Below are 20721 nucleotides of genomic sequence, written 5' to 3'. Positions count from 1 at the left end.
AATTGCATATGTCACTTCCTGTCATGGACCCGTACCAGATCGAGGCTTGGAATGTACGCCGAACTTGAACAAAGCGGCGTAGCAGAACCCTAAAACAAACTGCTGGAAAGACTTAGTGCCGGTCCTAAGGCACTTTAAATTTTGAGTGCACATTTTACACATTCTGGATATTAACTTATTGGTCAAAATAAATTTTATATAAATATGTTGCGCAACAATGGATGTTTAATTCTTATGAGTAACCAAGACTGACATGGAGATATGAGGAGCACCCAGTGGTTAACTAGTTGGAGGAACGCCAGGAAAGTGGAGTGGTTACCCCAATATGAACCAAAGGCAAAACTTTTTCTAGGCTCTGGTGAGTGCCCATTTCAGAAGGTGGTGGTGGCGGCACATGAAATGGTGGAAAGTTCCTGTTGTAGAGCACGGATGAAAACGAGCATAATAAGCACATTGAAAGTATATGATAAATGGAAGTGGATTTGGGGGATTACTATAAAATACCAATGCTCTAGGCAGGGCCGTCTTAATAGCTTCATGGGCCCCTGGGCAAAGTAATGCTCTGGGGCCCCCTACAATGGAGACAGCACAGGTAAACAGACATAAAGTAGGTTGGAGGCAGACAAACGGAGCTTCCCCTTTTGGGTGGAGTTCACATTAACTACATAAACAATCATTCTGTACAGCGAAGAAACAGTGGGAAAAACTACCAAAGTAACAAAGCTGCCCTGTGCATATAATATATCTGCTAAATTGACGCCTCCCCAGCGCTCTGACCCCCCTCTACACCCCAGATATCCCCCCAGCACTCTGACCCCTCCACCCCAGATATCTCCCCAGCACTCTGACCCCTCTACATCTAAGATATCCCCCCAGCACTCTGACCCCTCTACACCCCAGATATCCCCCAGCACTCTGACCCCTCTACACCCCAGATATCCCTAGCACTCTGACCCCTCTACACCCGATATCCCCCCAGCACTCTGACCCCTCTACACCCCAGATATCGTCCAGGACTCTGACCCCTCTACACCCCAGATATCCCAAGCACTCTGACCCATCTACATCCCAGATATTCCCCCAGCACTCTGACCCCTCTACATCTAAGATATCCCCCCAGCACTCTGACCCCTCTACACCCCAGATATCTCCCCAGCACTCTGACCCCTCTACACCCCAGAAATCCCCCCAGCACTCTGACCCCTCTACACCCCAGATATCCCCCCAGCACTCTGACCCCTCTATACCCCAGATATCCCCCAGCACTCTGACCCCTCTACACCCCAGATATCCCCAGCACTCTGACCCCTCTACACCCCAGATTTCCCCCCAGCACTCTGACCTCTCTACACCCCAGATATCCCCAAGCACTCTGACCCCTCTACACCCCAGATATCCCCCAGCACTCTGACCCCTCTACACCCCAGATATCCCCAGCACTCTGACCCATCTACATCCCAGATATCCCCCCAGCACTCTGACCCCTCTACACCCCAGATATCCCCCCAGCACTCTGACTCCTCTATATCCCAGATATCCCCCCAGCACTCTGACCCTTCTACATCCCAGATATCTACCCAGTACTGTGACCCCCCTCTACATCCCAGATGACCCCTCTACACCCCAGATATCCCCCCAACACTCTGACCCTCTATACAGTGTATGTAAACTTTTGGCTATGTGCCCACCTCCAGCATTGGACTCGCCTATACCAATCAAGCAGGCAGAAGGAGGGGCGGAGGAGGGAGCATCCCTCTGAGCATTCCAAGCCCTTCGGTGCAAACAGTGCTGGGCAGCTGGGCTCACCATGACACCATCCACAATGCTACTTCCGCAGGTGGGCTCTCAGTGCTGCCAACTCAGCAGCTCCCACTCCAGCTCCTGCCCCACGGCCTCTGAGTCCCGAGCATTCAAGCTGCATGGGGCGGGGTCAGAGCATCACTGGCACTCTGGGCCCACCCCTCCCTGCTGGATGTGAAATAATAGTTATTGTTCTGTATAGAACGGCGCACCGCTGACAGTTTGCCTCCCCTGTGTATCCATCACTCTCAGTGCCATCATGGGGCCCCCAATTTTGGGGCAGCGTGGGCTCAAGGACCAGCTGCTTTGGGGAAAGTGCAGGTGCCCCGGTGTGCCCACTTGTTAAGACAGCCCTGGTTCTAGGTTGTGATATTTTGCACTTTATAATTTGCACTCTATATTGATCTATTGACACGTTGCACTTTATAGTTTTTTACTGTTAAGGCTGGCAAATAAGGTATAGACACCGTATCAGTGGTAATATTGCACTAGCACTTTTTGGATCAGCACAGTTACACTTTTTGAATATACTCAGTCATTTAAAAAAAAAAAAAAAAAAAAAAAAAAAAAAGGCTCATCCCGAGTCTTAAGAAAGGAAGGACAAGAACCACTGTGCATGCCTCCAGATGTACTGGTGAGATGTCAGTAGGGCCTGCTGATGTGTTTCGAGAGTACCCCCTCCTCTTCATAGCTGACTGCTGCAATCTGTGCATTGTCATATACCAGGGATATGCAGATAGCGGACCTCCAGCTGTTGCAAAACTACAAGTCACATCATGCCTCTGCCTCTGGGTGTCATGCTTGTGGCTGTCAGAGTCTTGCTATGCCTCATGGGACTTGTAGTTCTGCAACAGCTGGAGGTTTGCTAATTGCATATCCCTGTTATATACCATCTATTTATCAGAGTTATGTTCACTAGCTTCACCTCCAATTACTATTGAGGGGCCTGGTTAGTAGTATTGGTAGGGTACTTAAGACATTAGCTTACATAGCTAGCTATTATCCAGCTATTAAAGGTACATGTCTACAACGCTGTACTCTCACATCTTACAAGAAATGTAACTGTACAAAGGATGATACTGCTCCTACATATACAAATGTTAACTGCTCCTATCAATGGCACCAAACGGAAATCCAAATAATTCTCTCATTTAAATATCAGTATGTGCCTTATATGATGTACAGTAAATGCCAGTTACCTTATAGATAGGTTCTGCTCTTAGACTGGAATGCATGCTGTGTCTGATATCCAGAAGTGCCGCTTGGCTATGCCTTCCAACTGTTACTTCTGGCTCCGGTTCATAGCCATGAAAGTTCCACCACATAGAAGTCTATAGCAAGCTACCACAGAGCTCATAAAGGCAGCAAAGCTTTTGGCTGGGTTCACACACATATGTGGCCGTGGGTTCGTGCCTGGGGTCCGGTTCGTCCCTGTTCAGGTGCGAATCGGGCACAAATTTTTGCCTGAATTTGCACCTGAATCAGACCCAAAGACGCACAGGACCCTTTTTGAATGCGGACCGTGGCCGCCCTGGACCTGTGTGAACTGGTTCCATTGAGAGCCGGTCACAGTCACCTGTCATGCGAATTGGTTGCGGGGAAAACTCGTATTAAATTTGCATATGTGTGAACCCAGCCTTAAGCCTCGGTTCACACTATGAAGCGCATGTGAATCACACAGGATCCGCACCGGTTCATGTGCAATTCACATGCTATTCTGTGTGCTGGGATCTGGGCCCATTCATTTTAAATGCACTCAAATCGCACCAAAGAGGTGCATTTCCCTTTTTTGGTGCTGCACCGCATCCAGATCACATGGTCATTTTGTTCTGCTTTAATAACGCTTACAAGAATTATTCGGCCTAGCCAGTGATTGGTTCATGAAGGAGAAGCAGCACTAATAAGCTCATCTCTGCTCTTGTTCTGTACTCTCTAATCTTGTCCTGTGAGCTTGTTCCTTGTCAGCACATTCACATGCAGCACACTTGATTAGTGCCTAGTACTGCCCCCTCTCCCCAATATGAGTGACACTGAATAGGGGATAAGTGAGCAGGTGTGCAGATCTAATTTTAAGGATAGGATCATTTTAAGGGTTGTAAAAAAAAAAAGGCTTGGTAGACTTTTACAAATACACCGAAATAGCCTCCAGTCCAACATCCTTGTATGTCCTATTAATGTCCTGCAATATTTTACGATGCCTGCTATAAAAATCCACTCACTAAAAATATTTCTTTCCAGTAGGAACAGCAATGATATGCTGTCAGGAAATATAGTAATAACTGTATTCTGTATGTTTAATCTGATGTGTTATTGGTTAAAACAGCCTGGAAGGCATGACAAAAAAGGATGTAAAAATTCCAAGTGCTACTGAATTAGACATAAGGGCCAGTGAGGTGCAAAAGAAGCTTTTATTGAGCTTTAAAATAAGATTTAGGTGTGTATATACAAAAATAAGGCGTTAAATGCAAGTGTTGGACGTGGTCTTTATTTCCAATGGGTACCCTCGGTGAATGCAGATTAAGCATAGATATAGCTTTGAGTAGAAAAATTAAAAAATGTATATCAAATGCTATGCCTCGGAATAATGTTATAAAAGGCTGGTGTTTTTTTTTTTTTTTTTTTTTTTTTTTTTTTTACACATTTCACAACAATGTTAGAAACTTTCTCTACAGTAAAGTCCTATTCATGAAGCTAGCCTGGCCAAAGATTAAAGGAGAACTATTTAAGCACTAATTTCAGAAAAACTGCAACGGTTTCTGTTAAAAATATTGGATTCAACTGAAAACCACACTTGCACAGATTTAAATTTTACATTCTGTGTGTAGCCTTGGTGGGAGTGTATGGTGAAGCTCTAAGCCAGAGTTGAAGTTGGATTTAGCTGAAACTGACCCCACTGTGTGTGATGTCTGTGGTGGTAACATGGACATTAGATGATCATTTTCTCTGCCGCAGAGACTGATGTCAATGGCTGGTCTATGGAGGAGGAAACCCCTGAGCACCAGCTTATCTTGTAGGGAAATAATAGTTATTAGTTGCAATAATCCATCTAAGAAAATTAGGTTGAACCCCAAAAGTGCTGAGACAGGCCCAGTCAGGGGAATTCAAGGAGAATCTACAGCTATTAGATTGTATTTCAGTTTGATCATAACTGGCCAGAATGATCCTGATGATCAGAACTAGATCCAGTCTTCCTCCTGGTGTACAGGACAACTTGAATGGTCATTACTGAATCCACTAGGAACACCCTCTGTAACGGTACAAAAAATATCATTTGCCTAAGTCTAAAGCCTCGTACACACGGTACGTTTGTACGATTGTTGGCAGGAGATTGTCTGTTGACAGACTGTTGTCCTAAAATCATACCGTTAGTACGCTTCTTTTGACAATTGTCCAATTTTCTGCCAACAAATGGATGACAGGCTAGTAAATTTTCGGCGGACAACGGTTTGACATCAGATTTTCGTATGGTCAGTACACAAATCTGTCACACAAAAGTCGAAAGTACAAACATGCATGCTCGGAATCAATGCTCACCAAACACGAAATTAGCAGAAGGGGCCCAAAGGGTGGCGCTCAAGAGCTGAAATTCCTCGTAGTACGTCACTACGTTCATGTTTGTGACACGACAATTGTGTACCATTAGTATGCACGACAAGATCCTGGTACAAGCCCTTTTGACAAAAATCAGACGCTCGGTTGGCCAACAATCGTACCGTGTGTACGAGGCTTAAGACATTGATCTTGTGGTCTTCAAAATATAGAGTTATTTCCAGCATCACATTACCAGCAGGAGAACCAAGAGAAATAAGCAATATGAATGCAACATAATGTCAATGTTATATCCTTCACAGAGTTGAAGCATGTAGTGAAAGGGAGAGCCAACGCTGCTCCAGGTAAAATAATCCTCCCTCTGACTGACTGACTGGGCGCTGGTCCAGTCTGCGCTCTGAGCATAGAATCCCATCAATGTGAGAGACAAGATGGCCGCACTCCAGATTATAGAGGATGAAAAACTTTATTCCATAAAATTAAAAAAAAAAGTTTTTCATACCAAGACATCATGATACAGACAGACAGCAGCAAAGGTTCATGCGTTTTCCGAAAAAATTTGCTTAGTCATAAGGTTATGACAGCAACGTTTTTCGTAAAATGCGTCAACCCTTGCTGCTGTCTGTATTGTGATGTCTTGATATAAAAAACGTTTTGGATTTTATGGAATAAAGTTTTTCATCCTCTATAATCTGGAGTGCGGTCATCTTCTCTCTCACATAATATCCTTCACAACCAGCCTTGCAGACCACATACCATGGCTGTCATCTTCATCATCTGGCTCACTGCTTAGTAAGTTAATGACCAAGAATAGGTAAGCAAGCATTTAAAGGGAATATGTCATTGTTTACTTAGAAAATCCACCCTTGTCTTTGATATTTTCTCGATCAGTGATTTGTCCAGCAAAGGTAAGAAACCTGTAGATCCTTAAATAAGTCAGTATTATCACTCATACCTGTCATGAAAGGTTCACATTCTTTTATCTCCTTATGTTTCAGAAACCTTTCATTTCTCATCACCAATTGCATTTACAGTGGAATATTAGTGTTAGTAACATTATTATGCGACCTTAAAGTGATACTAAACACACACGGTTTAATTTTCATTGTCTCTTCTATTCCTTTATATGGATGATGGCACTATAATTATTAAAATAATTAAAAAAACATCTAAGTACCTTTTTCCTAATCAATATACGGCTCTCACATGACCCAGATCTTTCCTAGCTTGCCTGCAGGGAAACATAAGCAGGAGGAACTTCTAGTCCTCTGCTGCTGGTCACACATTAAAAAAAAAATCATCCTTTGGAATAAAAATAAATAATTAGAATCAATAAACTGTTTTCAATTGCCATACAAATACATATTTAAAACACATCTTTATTATTTAGTGGAAATTACATGGTGTGGATGGATTTCTGCCAGTTACAGGCTGTGTCACGCCCCACCAGCCTGTGTTTTAGAATTTGAGGGAGGTGAAGCCACCATTAATCTACATGTAATATCCTGCCCCATTGTGATTAACTGGTTAGTCTGCTTGGAGGAGGAGGGAGGGAGTGAGCTGTCACTTACCACTGTGTATACACCCACATGTGTGACTTTATAGTCACTCGGGCTGCTCAGATGTAATAAGAGGAAACGCTCAGCATAGAAACTCACTGAAAACTGAGCATGTGCAAAGTTGCCACCACAGCTGCAAAATCCCTAGCTGAATTAGGGACATAAACAGAAGGTGGAGATAGAGAGCAGTAGGATCAATCAGTTTTTTTTTTTTTGCAGAATACAGAAAACAAATCTCATAGTGACTGAGTGAGAATAAATAGCATGTAATACACCATTTATTGATAGTTTTTTTATGATGTGGGCTTAGTGACATTTTAAGTGGCTGTATGATTCCTGGTAGCATTGCTCTTTAAAGATTAAATGCTGCTAAAATCAAAAACAAAAAAATCAGAACAAGGGACATAACTTAGTAGGATGCATCCCTTGTGCGGATTCCTCTTCTTTTAGTAGAAAGCACCCTCCTCCCCAATCGATCATCTTCTGTCCTCAATTATTGTATTATGTTCCATTCGTAGAAGCTGTAGTATAGAAAGGGTGAGCTCCCTTAATGAGACCCTGTGACAGCCCCTTATTTATGTCCCTTGTGCTGATTTTTCTTCTTTTTTGATTTTGTCTGCACTTTACCTTTAGGCAGGGTTCACACATATGAGAATTTGATGCGGGTTTCCCCACATCCAATTTACATGACAGGAGAGTGTGACCGGCTCTCAATGGAGCTCGTTCACACAGTTTCGGGGCGGTCCGCATTTAAAAAGGGTCCTGTGCATCTTTGGTTCCAATTCAGGTGCAAATTCAGGCAAAATTCGGACCTGGTTTGAACCTAAATCGGTGAGCAGGAACGCACTGGACCTCATGCTGTGAACCGCGGCTGTACATATGTGAACCCTTCCTTAAGCAATATTCTGTGTATGCCAGGATGATCATGCTTGATGGGAGAACTGTGCAGGAGATGGGGGCAATAAGGCATATGCACCACAGCAGGCCAGCACTAGTAAGACATGTTGGGTTGGTAGTCTGGAGTGGAGATACTTCATCAAATTACAAGTGCAAGAAAGAGGACTTGCTGCAGTGGCTCCCTTTACAGTTGTCATATGAGCAATGCATACAGCTACCAAAGAACCTGATTCTGGAACATGTGAAGTTGTGTCAAAATAAATAATTTTATCAGTCCTTTAGGAACACCCACCTATTCCCATGCCCTTCCCTTTTATCCAGTACTGTAACCACTTCGCATTGTTCTTTCACCCAAAAAAAAATCTGTCTTTGCCGTGAAAGTGCTAATTGGTTGTGTTGGCCTTCCAAGGCCAAATGCTCCAAGTCCTTCCCTGATGCTTTACTGTGTTTTGGTAATATCAGTAAATAGTAATTATAAAAGAACAAAATAAAATTCCTGTAGGGAAGCACTAAATTTACAATGTATTAAAGATAAAATGTAGTGCTACATGATAAAATGCACTGCATATGGTTGGCAGGCACCCTCTGGTGCAACATTGTACCCAAGCAGAGCCCTACAGACGCTGGATTTCTGAGTTTAAGATAAATACGCATTTCTCCTCCTCTATTCAAGACTTATCACAAGGCCAGGACATTGTCACATGTAGAGCAGAAGGCATAACTAGCCTTATAGAAAAGATTCTAATAGGTGGGCAGACTCTCTGTAAATATACCATGTAGCACTGAAGGGTACCTGCCAACCAACTGCAATGTTACTTTGCTTTTTAGTGTCATACAGACATACTTAAAGCACAGTCTGAGCATTTGAGTATACCTACTCATCAACTAATGCAAATATTTGTATCTGAACTACTTTTAAGCAAAGCAATGTGAAGCAATCTGTACACATTGTCCTAACACCTCAATTAAATCTATAAGTCTGCTGATTCAGGCACAAAGGTCATTGCCCACCCCCGAGGTGCTCGGTTGAAGCTGGGTCTTTGGAACATGAATTGTTGTCCGCTGGGTAATTCTTCAATTTGAGCTTGAATTTCCTCATAATTATAGGGAGCTTCTCCGCCATTAACTACAGATAAACTTCCAAAGGGTAACGGAGCTCTGGAAATTAATAAGACAAAAAAAATTCAAGAAAAATCGTTCATTTCATTTGACATGCATGTTCACAACTCAAAAAAATTAAAGTTTGCAAAAAATAGAAGTGATTGTGACCTGCTGTACATGGCAAAAGAACCCCTGAGCAGTTGTTTACAGCCTGTCAGGGTCCTTGTAATGCAATAAATACTATTATCTGTAATTTCCCCCTAGACTCCTATTTTATATGACCTTGCAATGCCACATTTATATGTAAAATTATTTGGACCTCATGCAAAAAGTCAGCATGTTTATGATGTCTAATGCTTGGTGCTGCTTTTCTTGCCACAAGACAACCTACGGAGAGGAAGTATGAGGCTTCTATAGTTGACCTCTCTTTGTAAAAATTTTTTTGGCTTTCATGCTAATCCAATAGCTCCAGTACTTCCTGTGTCACTGAATTGGAACATGTATTCAGGTTAGGAATTTTCGCTTCACTCTGACTTTAAAAATCTGCATGCTCGTTCTAGGTCATTGTCCTAAAGCCAGAGATAGACAGACATTTAGCATCTTCCAAAGGAAGCTAGCAATCACAGCCACATAATTTCTTTTAGCACAAATTTACTTTGACCTTCCCCCTAGCCAAAGCTTAACTTTTTTTTTTTTTTTAACAAGAACTTTACAAAAAAATTTCTCCTGCACTTAAGGTTCCTAAGAGCACAGTGGCCTCCATAATCCTTAAATAGAAAACGTTTGGGATGACCGGAACCCTTCCTAGAGCCGTCCGGCCAAACTGATCTATCGGGGGAGAAGAGCCTTGGTGAGAGAGGTAAAGAAGAACACAATGATCACTGTGGCTGAGCTCCAGAGATACAGTCGGGAGATGGAAGAAAGTTGTAGAAAGTCAACCATCACTGCAGCCTTCCACCAGTTGGGGCTTTTTGGGAGAGTGGCCTGACGGAAGCCTCTCCTCAGTGCAAGACACATGCAAGCCCGCATGGAGTTTGCTAAAAAACACCTGAATGACTCCAAGATGGTGAGAAATAAGATTCTCTGGTCTGATGAGACCAAGATAGAACTTTTTGGCCTTAATTCTAAGCAGTATGTTTGGAGAAAACCAGGCACTGCTCATCACCTGTCCAATACAGTCCCAACATTGAAGCAAGGTGGTGGCAGCATCATGCTGTGGGGGTGTTTTTCAGATGCAGGGACAGGACGACTGGTTGCAATCAAAGGAAAGATGAATGCGACCAAGTACAGGGATATCCTGGACGAAAACCTTCTCCAGAGTGCTCAGGACCTCAGACTGGGCCGAAGGTTTACCTTCCAACAAGACAATGACCCTAAGCACACAGCTAAAATAACGAAGGGGTGGCTTCACAACAACTCTGACTTCTTGAATGGCCCAGCCAGAGCCCTGACTTAAACCCAATTGAGCATCTCTGGAGAGACCTAAAAATGGCTGTCCATCAAAGTTTACCATCCAACCCGACAGAACTGGAGAGGATCTGCAAGGAGGAATGGCAGAGGATCCCCAAATCCAGGTGTGAAAAACTTGTTGCGAGGGGGCAGGAGGCGGAGCCTAGCGGAGCAGACATGCATTGTTAGAGCTCCACACCGCTGAGGAGAGAAGAGAAGGTAAAAGCGGAGCCTGCAGGCTCAAAAGGTATCCATTTGAACCTTTTTGCCCCAGGGAACAAACTGTGAAAGTTTGGGCAGGAAATATGGTACTGGGAGGAAACCGTGGCAGAAATAAAAATCACCTCACAAAGAGCTCACAGGCACTCACTGCAGCTGAAGCAGCTCCAGTCACCTCACAAGATACAGCATCAGGGCGCTCTCACAGACAGAAAATGTCACAGCAAGACTCTCCATTTGAGTCAGATACAGAACAAATCCTCTCACAAACTTCTCCACAAGCCTCCTCAGTATCCCCAGTAATATTATTACAATTTGAAAAGATGCTTCATAAGGCTTTAAAACAAACCTCAGACCAAATAACAAAAAGCCTAACCAAAGAAATAAGAGAGCTGGGAAACCGCACCGCAGCCTTAGAAATAAAAATGGATGAAATTGAAATTACAACCCAAGAACATATAACAGAATTGGAACAATTAAAAAAAGAGAATTTAATACTTCAAACTAAGCTCGAAGATTACGAAAATAGAGCCAGACGTTCAAACTTGCGCATAAGGGGAATACCTGAAACTGTGACAGACCTGCAATCTACTATTACTGCTCTATTACAAGAACTAAAGCCAGATATCCCTATTGAACGTTTAGAACTGGACAGAGTACACAGAGCCCTCACAGCCAAAAAGAAAGATGGACCCCCACGTGATATAATCACAAAATTTCATTATTACAGAACGAAAAAACAAATACTAATTGCTGCAAGAGAAAAAAAGGAACTTAATTTTCAAGGACACAATTATCAAATTTTTGCTGACCTATCCCAACTCACTATTACTAAAAGACGATCCATGAAACCCCAACTAATGGAACTGCAACGCCACAACATTATGTATCAATGGGGCTTCCCCTTTTCAGTCAGATTTAACTACCAAGGTACAATTTACAGAAGCAGATCAGCAGATGAACTACAACAAACCCTTTTAAAATTAAATCTGACAGAACCCACAAGCAGCAACACTCCCACACGCAGAAGAATGGCATCATCTTCACCTTCAGGCAGCACCCAGAAAATTTCAGAACAAAATGGGAATCATCATTCTCACAAAAGAGGCCGTTATGCCACATCATCCATGGACCAAGAAGATTCAATGGACTGACATCCTAATTCCTGATATCTCTTCATTTATTATACTAAGAGATGGTTCTCTATAAAAAAACCTATATTTATAACTGAATGTAACTGCATTCTGATAGTCACACACTGTGTGGGATCATGTTACATTCCAGTTATATTTCTTATTACTTCTGATTCATATAGCCTTAGAATATATAAGTGAAATAAGGAAATTCTTGTTCAGTTATATATTATCAGGTAATAACAATAGATTTATTACTTTTTAGGACAAATATGTTCAATAATCCAGAAGTAATGGAAGCTTTTTCTTTCTTTTCTTAAAACAAATATATTATTACCTAACTAGTTCCTAGAATTATGTTTTTGTTTATTCTAATCTGAAGCAATACAACCTCAATTTTATGAGTTAACATATCTAAACAGTTACATATGAATAAAATATGTAATTGTTTACTCTAAAAGGGTTAAAATCCCAAAATAATTCAAACTATCTTCATCAATACCAATGTTATTAACAGTACCTTTCTAACTGAATTATTTAGCCTAGGGCAAGACTAACCATATACAACCACCCTGGAATAAATAATTTCAACAAAAACTATATTCTGCACTCCAATTAATGAAACATCATTTTGATGTCTTTTGACATAGCACTTCTCTCCTGTAAGCGGAAGATCCGTGTACCCCCATTAGCCCTCCTCATTCTCCCAACCATATTATGTGGGAGTGTGACGAAGGCACTTATTCCCCTGAGAGAGATATTTATTCTCTTTCACGGGTAAATTGTGATTACTTGCAAAAAATAATTTATACAATGTATCATCTAATCTCATATGTTTTTTGTTTACTCTTTACTCCAGAATTCACTGGTTTCTTTTCTATCTATTCATCTCTTCAGTCCACACAGGTTGATCTGCGCAGTCAGCTCTGCATAACAAAAAGTAAGTCAAAACTATTTGATCTATTGCCATGGCACCACTGAATATACTTTCCCTGAATGTTCAGGGAATAAATGTCCCTCAAAAAAGGACCAAAGCCTTCCGTACTTTCCATAACAAGAAGGCTCACATAGTATGCCTCCAAGAAACACACTTCACCAAAGATTCTACTCCAAAATATATTTCTCCTTTTTATCAACAAATTTACACGGCTTCTGCCTGTACCAAGCAAAGGGGAACTCTAATTGCATTTCACCGATCCACACCATTCACCTTATCATCAGAAATTAAAGACCCAGAAGGTAGATACCTGATACTCATGGGTTATATAATGGATACAGCAATCACGGTGATTTCCTACTACGCTCCTAACAAACAACCTACACCATTCCTCTCACATATATTACAAGTGATTAATACACACAAAATAGGAACAGTGATAATGTGTGGGGATTCGAACCAGGTCCTCCTCCCATTTCTAGATAAATCACCTTTTACACCATCCAAAATAACCTCTAGATTACCTTTTTCTCAACTTCTTTCCAAATACAATCTGGTAGATTCGTGGAGAGAAAGTAACCCAATGAAAAAGAAATTCACTTATTTCTCGCACCCTCATCAAACCTTCACCAGAATAGATCATATTTTTCTAACAAAGGAATGATACCAGAAATTATTGCATCAGATATAATTCCGATTCCGTGGTCTGACCATAATGCAGTATACACTATTATAGCCTCAGCCATACCAAAAGCGCATGACCCAACGTGGTACTTACCGGACATAATGCTCAAACACCCACTACATCAGATGGCCATTGAACAAGCTTTAAAGGAATACATATCAATTAATAATACAACAGACATCTCCCCAATAACACTGTGGGAAGCTCATAAGCCTGTCTTGCGTGGTACAATACAAAGACAAATGGCACTATTTAAACGGGAACGCAAAAATCTAGCAAAAAAACTAGAACTCAATTTTAATGCAGCCTACATATCATTTCAAGATAATCCATCTCAGAGTACAAAATCTCATCTGGAAAAATCTAGATTGGAATACGATCTATTTCTCACTGAGTCAGTTGATAAATCCCTCAAACGCTCCAAACACAATTTCTACATGAATACAAACAAACCAGGTACATATTTGGCTCGGGCATTAAATTCAACTAACAAATCTTTCAAACCAATACGTTTGAAATTATCAAAAAATGTTTACACTTGTAATCCAGTTAAAATAGTCCATAAATTTCACTCACATCTCGCAACTTTATACAAGACAAACAATGAATTTAATCCTACAGAGGCTGAATCCTTTTTCTCAAAAATAACCTTACCTGAGTTATCTCAGAATCAAAAAACCAGTTTGGATGAGCCTATAACTATAGATGAAGTTGCTAACGCCATAAAAGACCTAAAACTTAACAAAAGACCAGGCCCAGACGGCTACTCTGCTTTATACTATAAAACATTCTCAGAAATACTCTCTCCCATTCTCACTGAAACTTTTAACAAACTTCTAGATGGACATTCTTTTCGGCAAGAAACACTAATAGCAATTGTTTGTATGATCCCAAAACCCCTTTCTGATGATACTTCCTGTGTGAATTATCGGCCTATCTCTCTGTTAAACCTTGATATTAAATTATTAGCAAAAATAATAGCAAAACGCCTCAATAGCATTATAGGAAAATTAATACATAGAGATCAAGTAGGCTTCATGCCAAATAGACAGGCAGGCGATAATATACGCAGGGCAGTGTTATTGGCACATATTGCTAAAAAACGGAAAATCCCTTTATGTTTTCTATTTCTCGATATTAAGAGGGCATTTGACACAGTATCCTGGCAATATATGCAATATTCATTACAAAAATGGGGTTTTGGACCCCACTTTTTAACATGGATCAAAGCATTATATAATAAACCCAAAGCCTATATAAAATATGCTGGATACAAATCTGAAGCCTTTAATATCGAAAGAGGTACCCGACAGGGTTGCCCATTATCTCCCTTATTATTTGCTCTTATACTCGAACCCATGGCCCAATACATCAGAGCAAACCAAACTATAACTGGCATTGAAGTAGGAGGTATTACACACAAATTATGTATATTTGCAGACGATATATTACTTTTTCTATCATCACCACAGGTCTCTGGTCCTAACTTAATACCAGCTCTTGATGGATTTGCAGCCCTATCCGGCCTTATGATTAATCCTAAGAAATGCCTAGTGCTTAATATTTCACTCACAAACATGGAATTGATCCCGGCTAGGGCTGCACTCCCATTCACATGGGCAGAAAAATCAATCCCATATCTTGGAATTCATTTAACAGCATCTCATTCTGACTTATTCTCAACCAATTATCCTCCTGTATTAAGACAGATCACAAATCTAATAAAACAATGGTTGCAACTTCCTTTATCCTGGATAGGGAAGATTAATGCAATCAAAATGACTATTCTACCCAAATTGCTTTATCTATTCAGAGTCCTCCCTATTCCAATTCCTTCCTATTTTTTGAGAATAGTACAAAAAAGAGCAACTTCGTTTATATGGGGCTCTTCTAAACCACGTATACCTATACACACACTACATCTTCCCAAAAATAAAGGAGGCCTGGAATACCCTAATTTTACTAACTACTACAGAGCAGCACATTTGGCCAGTCTGTCCAAATACCATGCAAAACAGGAAATCCCATTATGGGTATTTATAGAGGCTTCAGAAAATGACCCTCTATTAATATCAAATTTATTATGGCTTGATCCTAAAGACCGCTTTAAAATTCATAATCCCATAACTAAACACTTCTTATCTCTCTGGGATAAACTAAAAACCAAATATCAGTTACAATCTCCACACAATCCTCTCCTTTCTTTTATCAGAAATCCGGCCTTTTATCCGGCATGGATCTACCCAAATTCTTTTAAAGCTTGGACAACATCAGGCATTCAGACACTAAATGATTTCATAGCATCTAAATCATTCCTTTCATTCCCATCGCTTAGAGAAAAATATGATCTACCAAACTCTGAGATATTTAGATATCTCCAAATCAAAAATTTCTATACACCATTCCTAAAGGGGGATACACCATTATCCCAATTATCCATTTTTGAATCAATCTGTACAAAAGATCCATTTGCTAAAGGTACAATTTTATCACTTTATAATCAATTATATGGAGTAGCAAATCTTAATAGACCCTCTTACGTTCAGAGTTGGGAGGAGGACCTGGGACGAACTTTAGAAGACACGGACTGGTCTAACATATGGCTCACATCTAAGTCATCTTCACCCAACATCTTAGCACTGGAGACAAATTATAAAGTCCTAACTCGCTGGTACCTTGTACCCGCTAGAGTGGCAAAATATTCACCTAATACCTCAGCTCTTTGTTTTCGAGGATGCCCAGAAATAGGCACATATTTACACATATGGTGGACGTGCCCAGTAATCCAAACCTTCTGGAAGGAAGTCTTCGTGATTGCATCTAAAATATTTAACTTTACTTAATCTAAAACCGGAATGGTTAACACTCTCTCAATTCAAACTTATGATCCAACTAATAACGGCTGCAAAACAAACAGTGGCCAAGGCATGGAAATCTCCTACGTTGGTACTAGCAGAAACAATTCACAGAATGAATAATACAATGTCCCATGCTAAGATGGTAGCCATCGATCAAAATCAAATTCCAAAATTTGAAAAACTTTGGCATCCTTGGATAAAACAACAGTTCCTGTCAAACTTCAATGACTCTGTCCTGTTGCCATGGTAACAGATTAAATGACTTACAGAGACACCCATTCTAAGGCTTCAAAGAGAACTAAAAAGAATAATAAACTGACGAGCGGGACAACCTTGTGGACCATACCTCTACCTTTCAACCCTTTTTCTTCTTTCTCTTTCCTTTTCTCCACCTTAAGATTAAAGCTCATTATCAGAATTTATTTGACCTATATACACTCTACTTGTAAACAATATGTATAGTAGGTATAAATCATTTAAATACCTACAAAAGTAACTAAGGAAATTATATATATCTTTAATTTAGGTTTACGTGAACCCAATGTTTAATATTTGAAATTTCATGATATTTACCTATATAAACCCTACTGTAAAACAATAAGCTTACTTTATAGATCCTTGTAAACTTACTTTATGTATCTTTATAACATTGTATACTCAATAAACTTCTTTTGACAAGGAAAAACTTGTTGCATCTTTCCCAAAAAGACTCATGGCTGTATTAGATAAAAATGGTGCTTCTACTAAATACTGAGCAAAGGGTCTGAATATATAGGACCATGTGATATTTCAGTTTTTCTTTTTTAATAAATCTGCAAAAATGTCAACAATTCTGTGTTTTTCTGTCAATATGGGGTGCTGTGTGTACATTAATGAGGAAAAAAATGAACGCAAATGATTTTAGCAAATGGCTGCAATATAACAAAGAGTGAAAAATTTAAGGGGGTCTGAACACTTTCCGTCCCCACTGTATAGAATATGTTGCCAGGTGCTGGAATGCAGAAACATGGGGAAGGAGACTTTTCCCTCTTTACAATCAGTTTACTTTCACTTTCTGCTGTTATGCTGAATGTGATGTTGCATTATCCCCTCCAGTCAGCAGAGGGAGAACTATAGCCAGAAAAAAAACTTATGGAATCCTATGCACAATGCTGAGGATCATGGGATTTGAACTCCAGGAAATTAGCCATATTGTGGAGCTTATGGAACCTTTGCAATAAACTTTCCAAGAGGTAGTGGGGCAAAGAGGAGCAGTGGAACTGCTTTGCTGAGGCTGGCTAGTTAGGTTCTTCCTCTTGGCACCAAGGGAACCAATGAAAGCACATGTGCTGCATATCTGACCAGGCTTCTGAGAGGCCAGACCAGTGGAGACACCCGAGTCAGCACAGCACAGACTGCAGCGACTGCATCTGCTCTGTTGCCGTAGGGAGACCAGAGCACCCTCTTCTTCCCACTGCTGAATCTCCGGAGAGACTGAGGGCCCCACCTCTTTGTACAGAGAGAGATCATAGCCACACCACGGGAACTGGTGAGGGGGCACTGTCCATTGTTCACACTGCTAGCAGTTTCTGGAGACAGGACATTGAGTATACCACACCTATACTTCACGTATACTGCATGCTGGTTTATTGAAACTGTCATTAGGTGCACCAATGCTTTTTAAGGGGCCCCAATAATAGCCAAAGGAAAAACACATAAAGGACTGCCCCTTCTGTAAAACTATCCTGTGAGACCCCTTTGTTTCCTTCTCCCCTTTCCTTCATTTTGGTCTAGGCCTAGCATAGTCACCATTAATGCATTTTGGCAGTATAATTCCTGTGTTTGGTAAATGAAACTTTATTACTGCTCACTGCTGCATTTTAGGTGACCTTGCTACTGTTTATGCTGATCTTATGCCTAGTCCTCATCACTAATCACCCAGTATACTAAATTGTGCTATCACGCAATGTTAATCTATTTCTGTGCTTACTTCGGTACCAACCATATCAGATGACAATATATTAAATTTTCCTTTACTAACTGGATCTGTGCCTGTTTCTTTGAAATATTACATGTATTGGGTACTAAGTATTACTTCGTGATTTTCTGTGATATTGCATTCTTTGTACACTCAATCTAGTGTGTCAGAGGTGCTAAAGTTCTTCAGGAGGTTGAGGACCCATCCTAACCAGCGGCTCCTATGGAGGTAGCGCTACATATATCTTACGTTTTTAGATTGAAATACGTTAAACCCATGTTTTTTTCTTTTTTCTTTTTTCCTGCTTGTGACTTTGTTGAAAGATTTATTGTCATATCCTGTCTTGGAGATGCAACAGTAAGAGGAAATCTTTATGAAGATTGATGATTCTGCACCCTAACACTTAGCCACTTAACACCCAGTTCAGTCTTCTGAAATGGGTTGCTTTATGCTCCCTTTTCTGCCTAGGCATTTGATCATGTGATTTTTGCTATAGAGGAAAATCGGCAAATCTGAACTTTGATCCTTCGTGTCAATGTGGCCAAATGCCCAGTGTTTTAGAAATGGAAGGGCTGGAAAGTATTTCAGCCTTGCTTATGCACCTTAGTTGTACATCCCAGCAAGATTATTAAAACCTTTAAAGGTAGTATTTGGGCATAGGCCCACTTTAAAGCAACCTTTTAGGACTCTCATAGTGAAGAATCATACACTTACCTGTTATGGGTACGGTGTGTGACATTTAGTGGTGTTTTTGGAGGTGGTGGTAATGATTCATCACCAGGTATGACATGCTCCACCGAGTGGCCCTCAGTCCAAGGGCAATAGTAAGGGATGGCTGTGTTGTTGAACTTTTCATATGGCACTCCCTTTAAAGGTCCAGAGTAACCTGGTATTAGACAGGCAGGAACTCAATATACAACATCATCATCAGGACATTTTAAAACAAATTTTTAAAAAAATTGCAGAAGAGGAGCCAGAATATTACATACATGCCAACAGCCCCCCAGGTCTGTAGATTGTCACTGTTTCTGCGATAGAGCAGTTGGAAAAAAAATAGCAGCATGGCACATTCCTCCCAAGCTCCAATGCTGGGCAATTGTGTAAGAGCCCCTTTACCCCTCACAAACTTTACTTCCATTCTAACACACATTAAGCAGATGCAGACGTGCTGAAGTCTCTGACACCGACATTTTTGCCCGTCTAGGAAGGGGGAGCTGTGTTCTTCTCTGTTTAATTGACAGATATGTTAGACAATCAGAGGGTGAGAGAGCACAGTACACTTCTCTTTACTAGAGGGGAGCTGTGCATAAGCTTGCCATGAAAGAGAGGGGGCTTACCAATGCTGGAGCTTATTTTAGGGACCACTGTAGATGACAGTAGGGTAGAGGTATGAATATTCGGGAATAGACAGGATCTTTGGATGTAGACAGTGTTAGGTGCCATGTGGATCTGTGGCATGGTTAGATCCCTGCTTAGAATATGCATATTATCCATTCTGCACCTACACCTTTCACTCCTAATGAAAGGTGCAAGGCCAACGGAGACTGTATAAATCTATGAACTGAAATGACCAGTACACCAAAAGAGTAGATCTAAAGTTTTTATTGAGCTCTCAATTACAAAACAGCGTGAACTGTGTTTTGCTATTGAGGTCTCAGGAAGGAAATTAGATCTACTCTTTTTGGTGTAGTTGCCATTTTTGTTCCTGTTTGAAGCCAGACTTGTTCAATGGACCCATCTGTTGTAGCATTTATTCACTCTTACCTGGAGCAATCCCTCCTGGATTCAACTGCATCTTCATCTGCAAGACCTTGGCAGATTTCTTAGGGATATTTGGTGGGGTCTGATTTCCTCCCGGGACTATGTGTATCTCTGAGCGGAAGTTCTCTTTCCCATCAACCCCTGCTGAACCAGAGAGGCCATTGACAGCTGTCTGATCAGCATTCAGGGCATGTACATTGCTACCTGCCTGATAAATGAAGAGTCATTTTATTATGCAGATTGAGTAATTCCAAACAAATATGACCTTATGTAAAAAATATGATAGTCACAAACATTTGTGTACATGTATTATAATAATATTATAATAGTAATCCAGACCTACATAGTACTGATATAGGTGGCGATTGCCATTTTGCTGTGCAGTTATTTTTCTGTGTTAGCTGCCAAGGTAAGTAGTGGAATGCAAAAAACTAGCAGATCTCATGTGGATTAACATGCAGTACTGTATGCTCATTGGTGGATAATGGTAATTTAATCTGAGAATAATCCCTTGCCACCATATCATACATTTAAAATACACCCTAATTGAATTTAGTTTTTTAAATCACTGTGTATCACAAACCACTGCCATGTTCTTTTTTTTTTTTAATTTCAAATAAAATAGTTTTTCCCTTTTTTGCCATCTGTTGCGTCTCAGTTCTGTTGATCTATTGTAGCCTCTTTGCAACCACCTCCTGTCAATATACCCTCCAGCAACTGCTGTGTGTCATTTCTAAGCATGGGTTTCCGTTTGGTGGTAACAATGGACCATGGGTGTACAATGTGCGGCAGCAATGTCACCACCAGGGGCAACTG

General features: G+C 40.8%; 1 protein-coding gene across 1 annotated transcript in view; it reads right to left on the bottom strand.

Annotated features, from left to right (window-relative positions):
* Window positions 1-6708: 6708 nt before the first annotated feature.
* Window positions 6709-20721, bottom strand: part of MYOZ3 (myozenin 3) — a 60153-nt gene continuing 46140 nt past the window's right edge. The window contains exons 4-6 of the mRNA XM_073621099.1: window positions 19909-20113; window positions 18859-19030; window positions 6709-8963 (exon numbers count right to left, since the gene is read on the bottom strand). Coding sequence (XP_073477200.1) covers window positions 8777-8963; window positions 18859-19030; window positions 19909-20113 — 564 coding nt within the window. The 3' untranslated portion in view covers window positions 6709-8776. The remainder of the gene's footprint in view (window positions 8964-18858; window positions 19031-19908; window positions 20114-20721) is intronic.

Source organism: Aquarana catesbeiana, linkage group LG03 (genome assembly GCF_042186555.1).
Source record: "Aquarana catesbeiana isolate 2022-GZ linkage group LG03, ASM4218655v1, whole genome shotgun sequence".
Lineage (NCBI taxonomy): Eukaryota > Metazoa > Chordata > Amphibia > Anura > Ranidae > Aquarana > Aquarana catesbeiana.
This window is presented reverse-complemented; position numbering and strand designations above follow the sequence as displayed.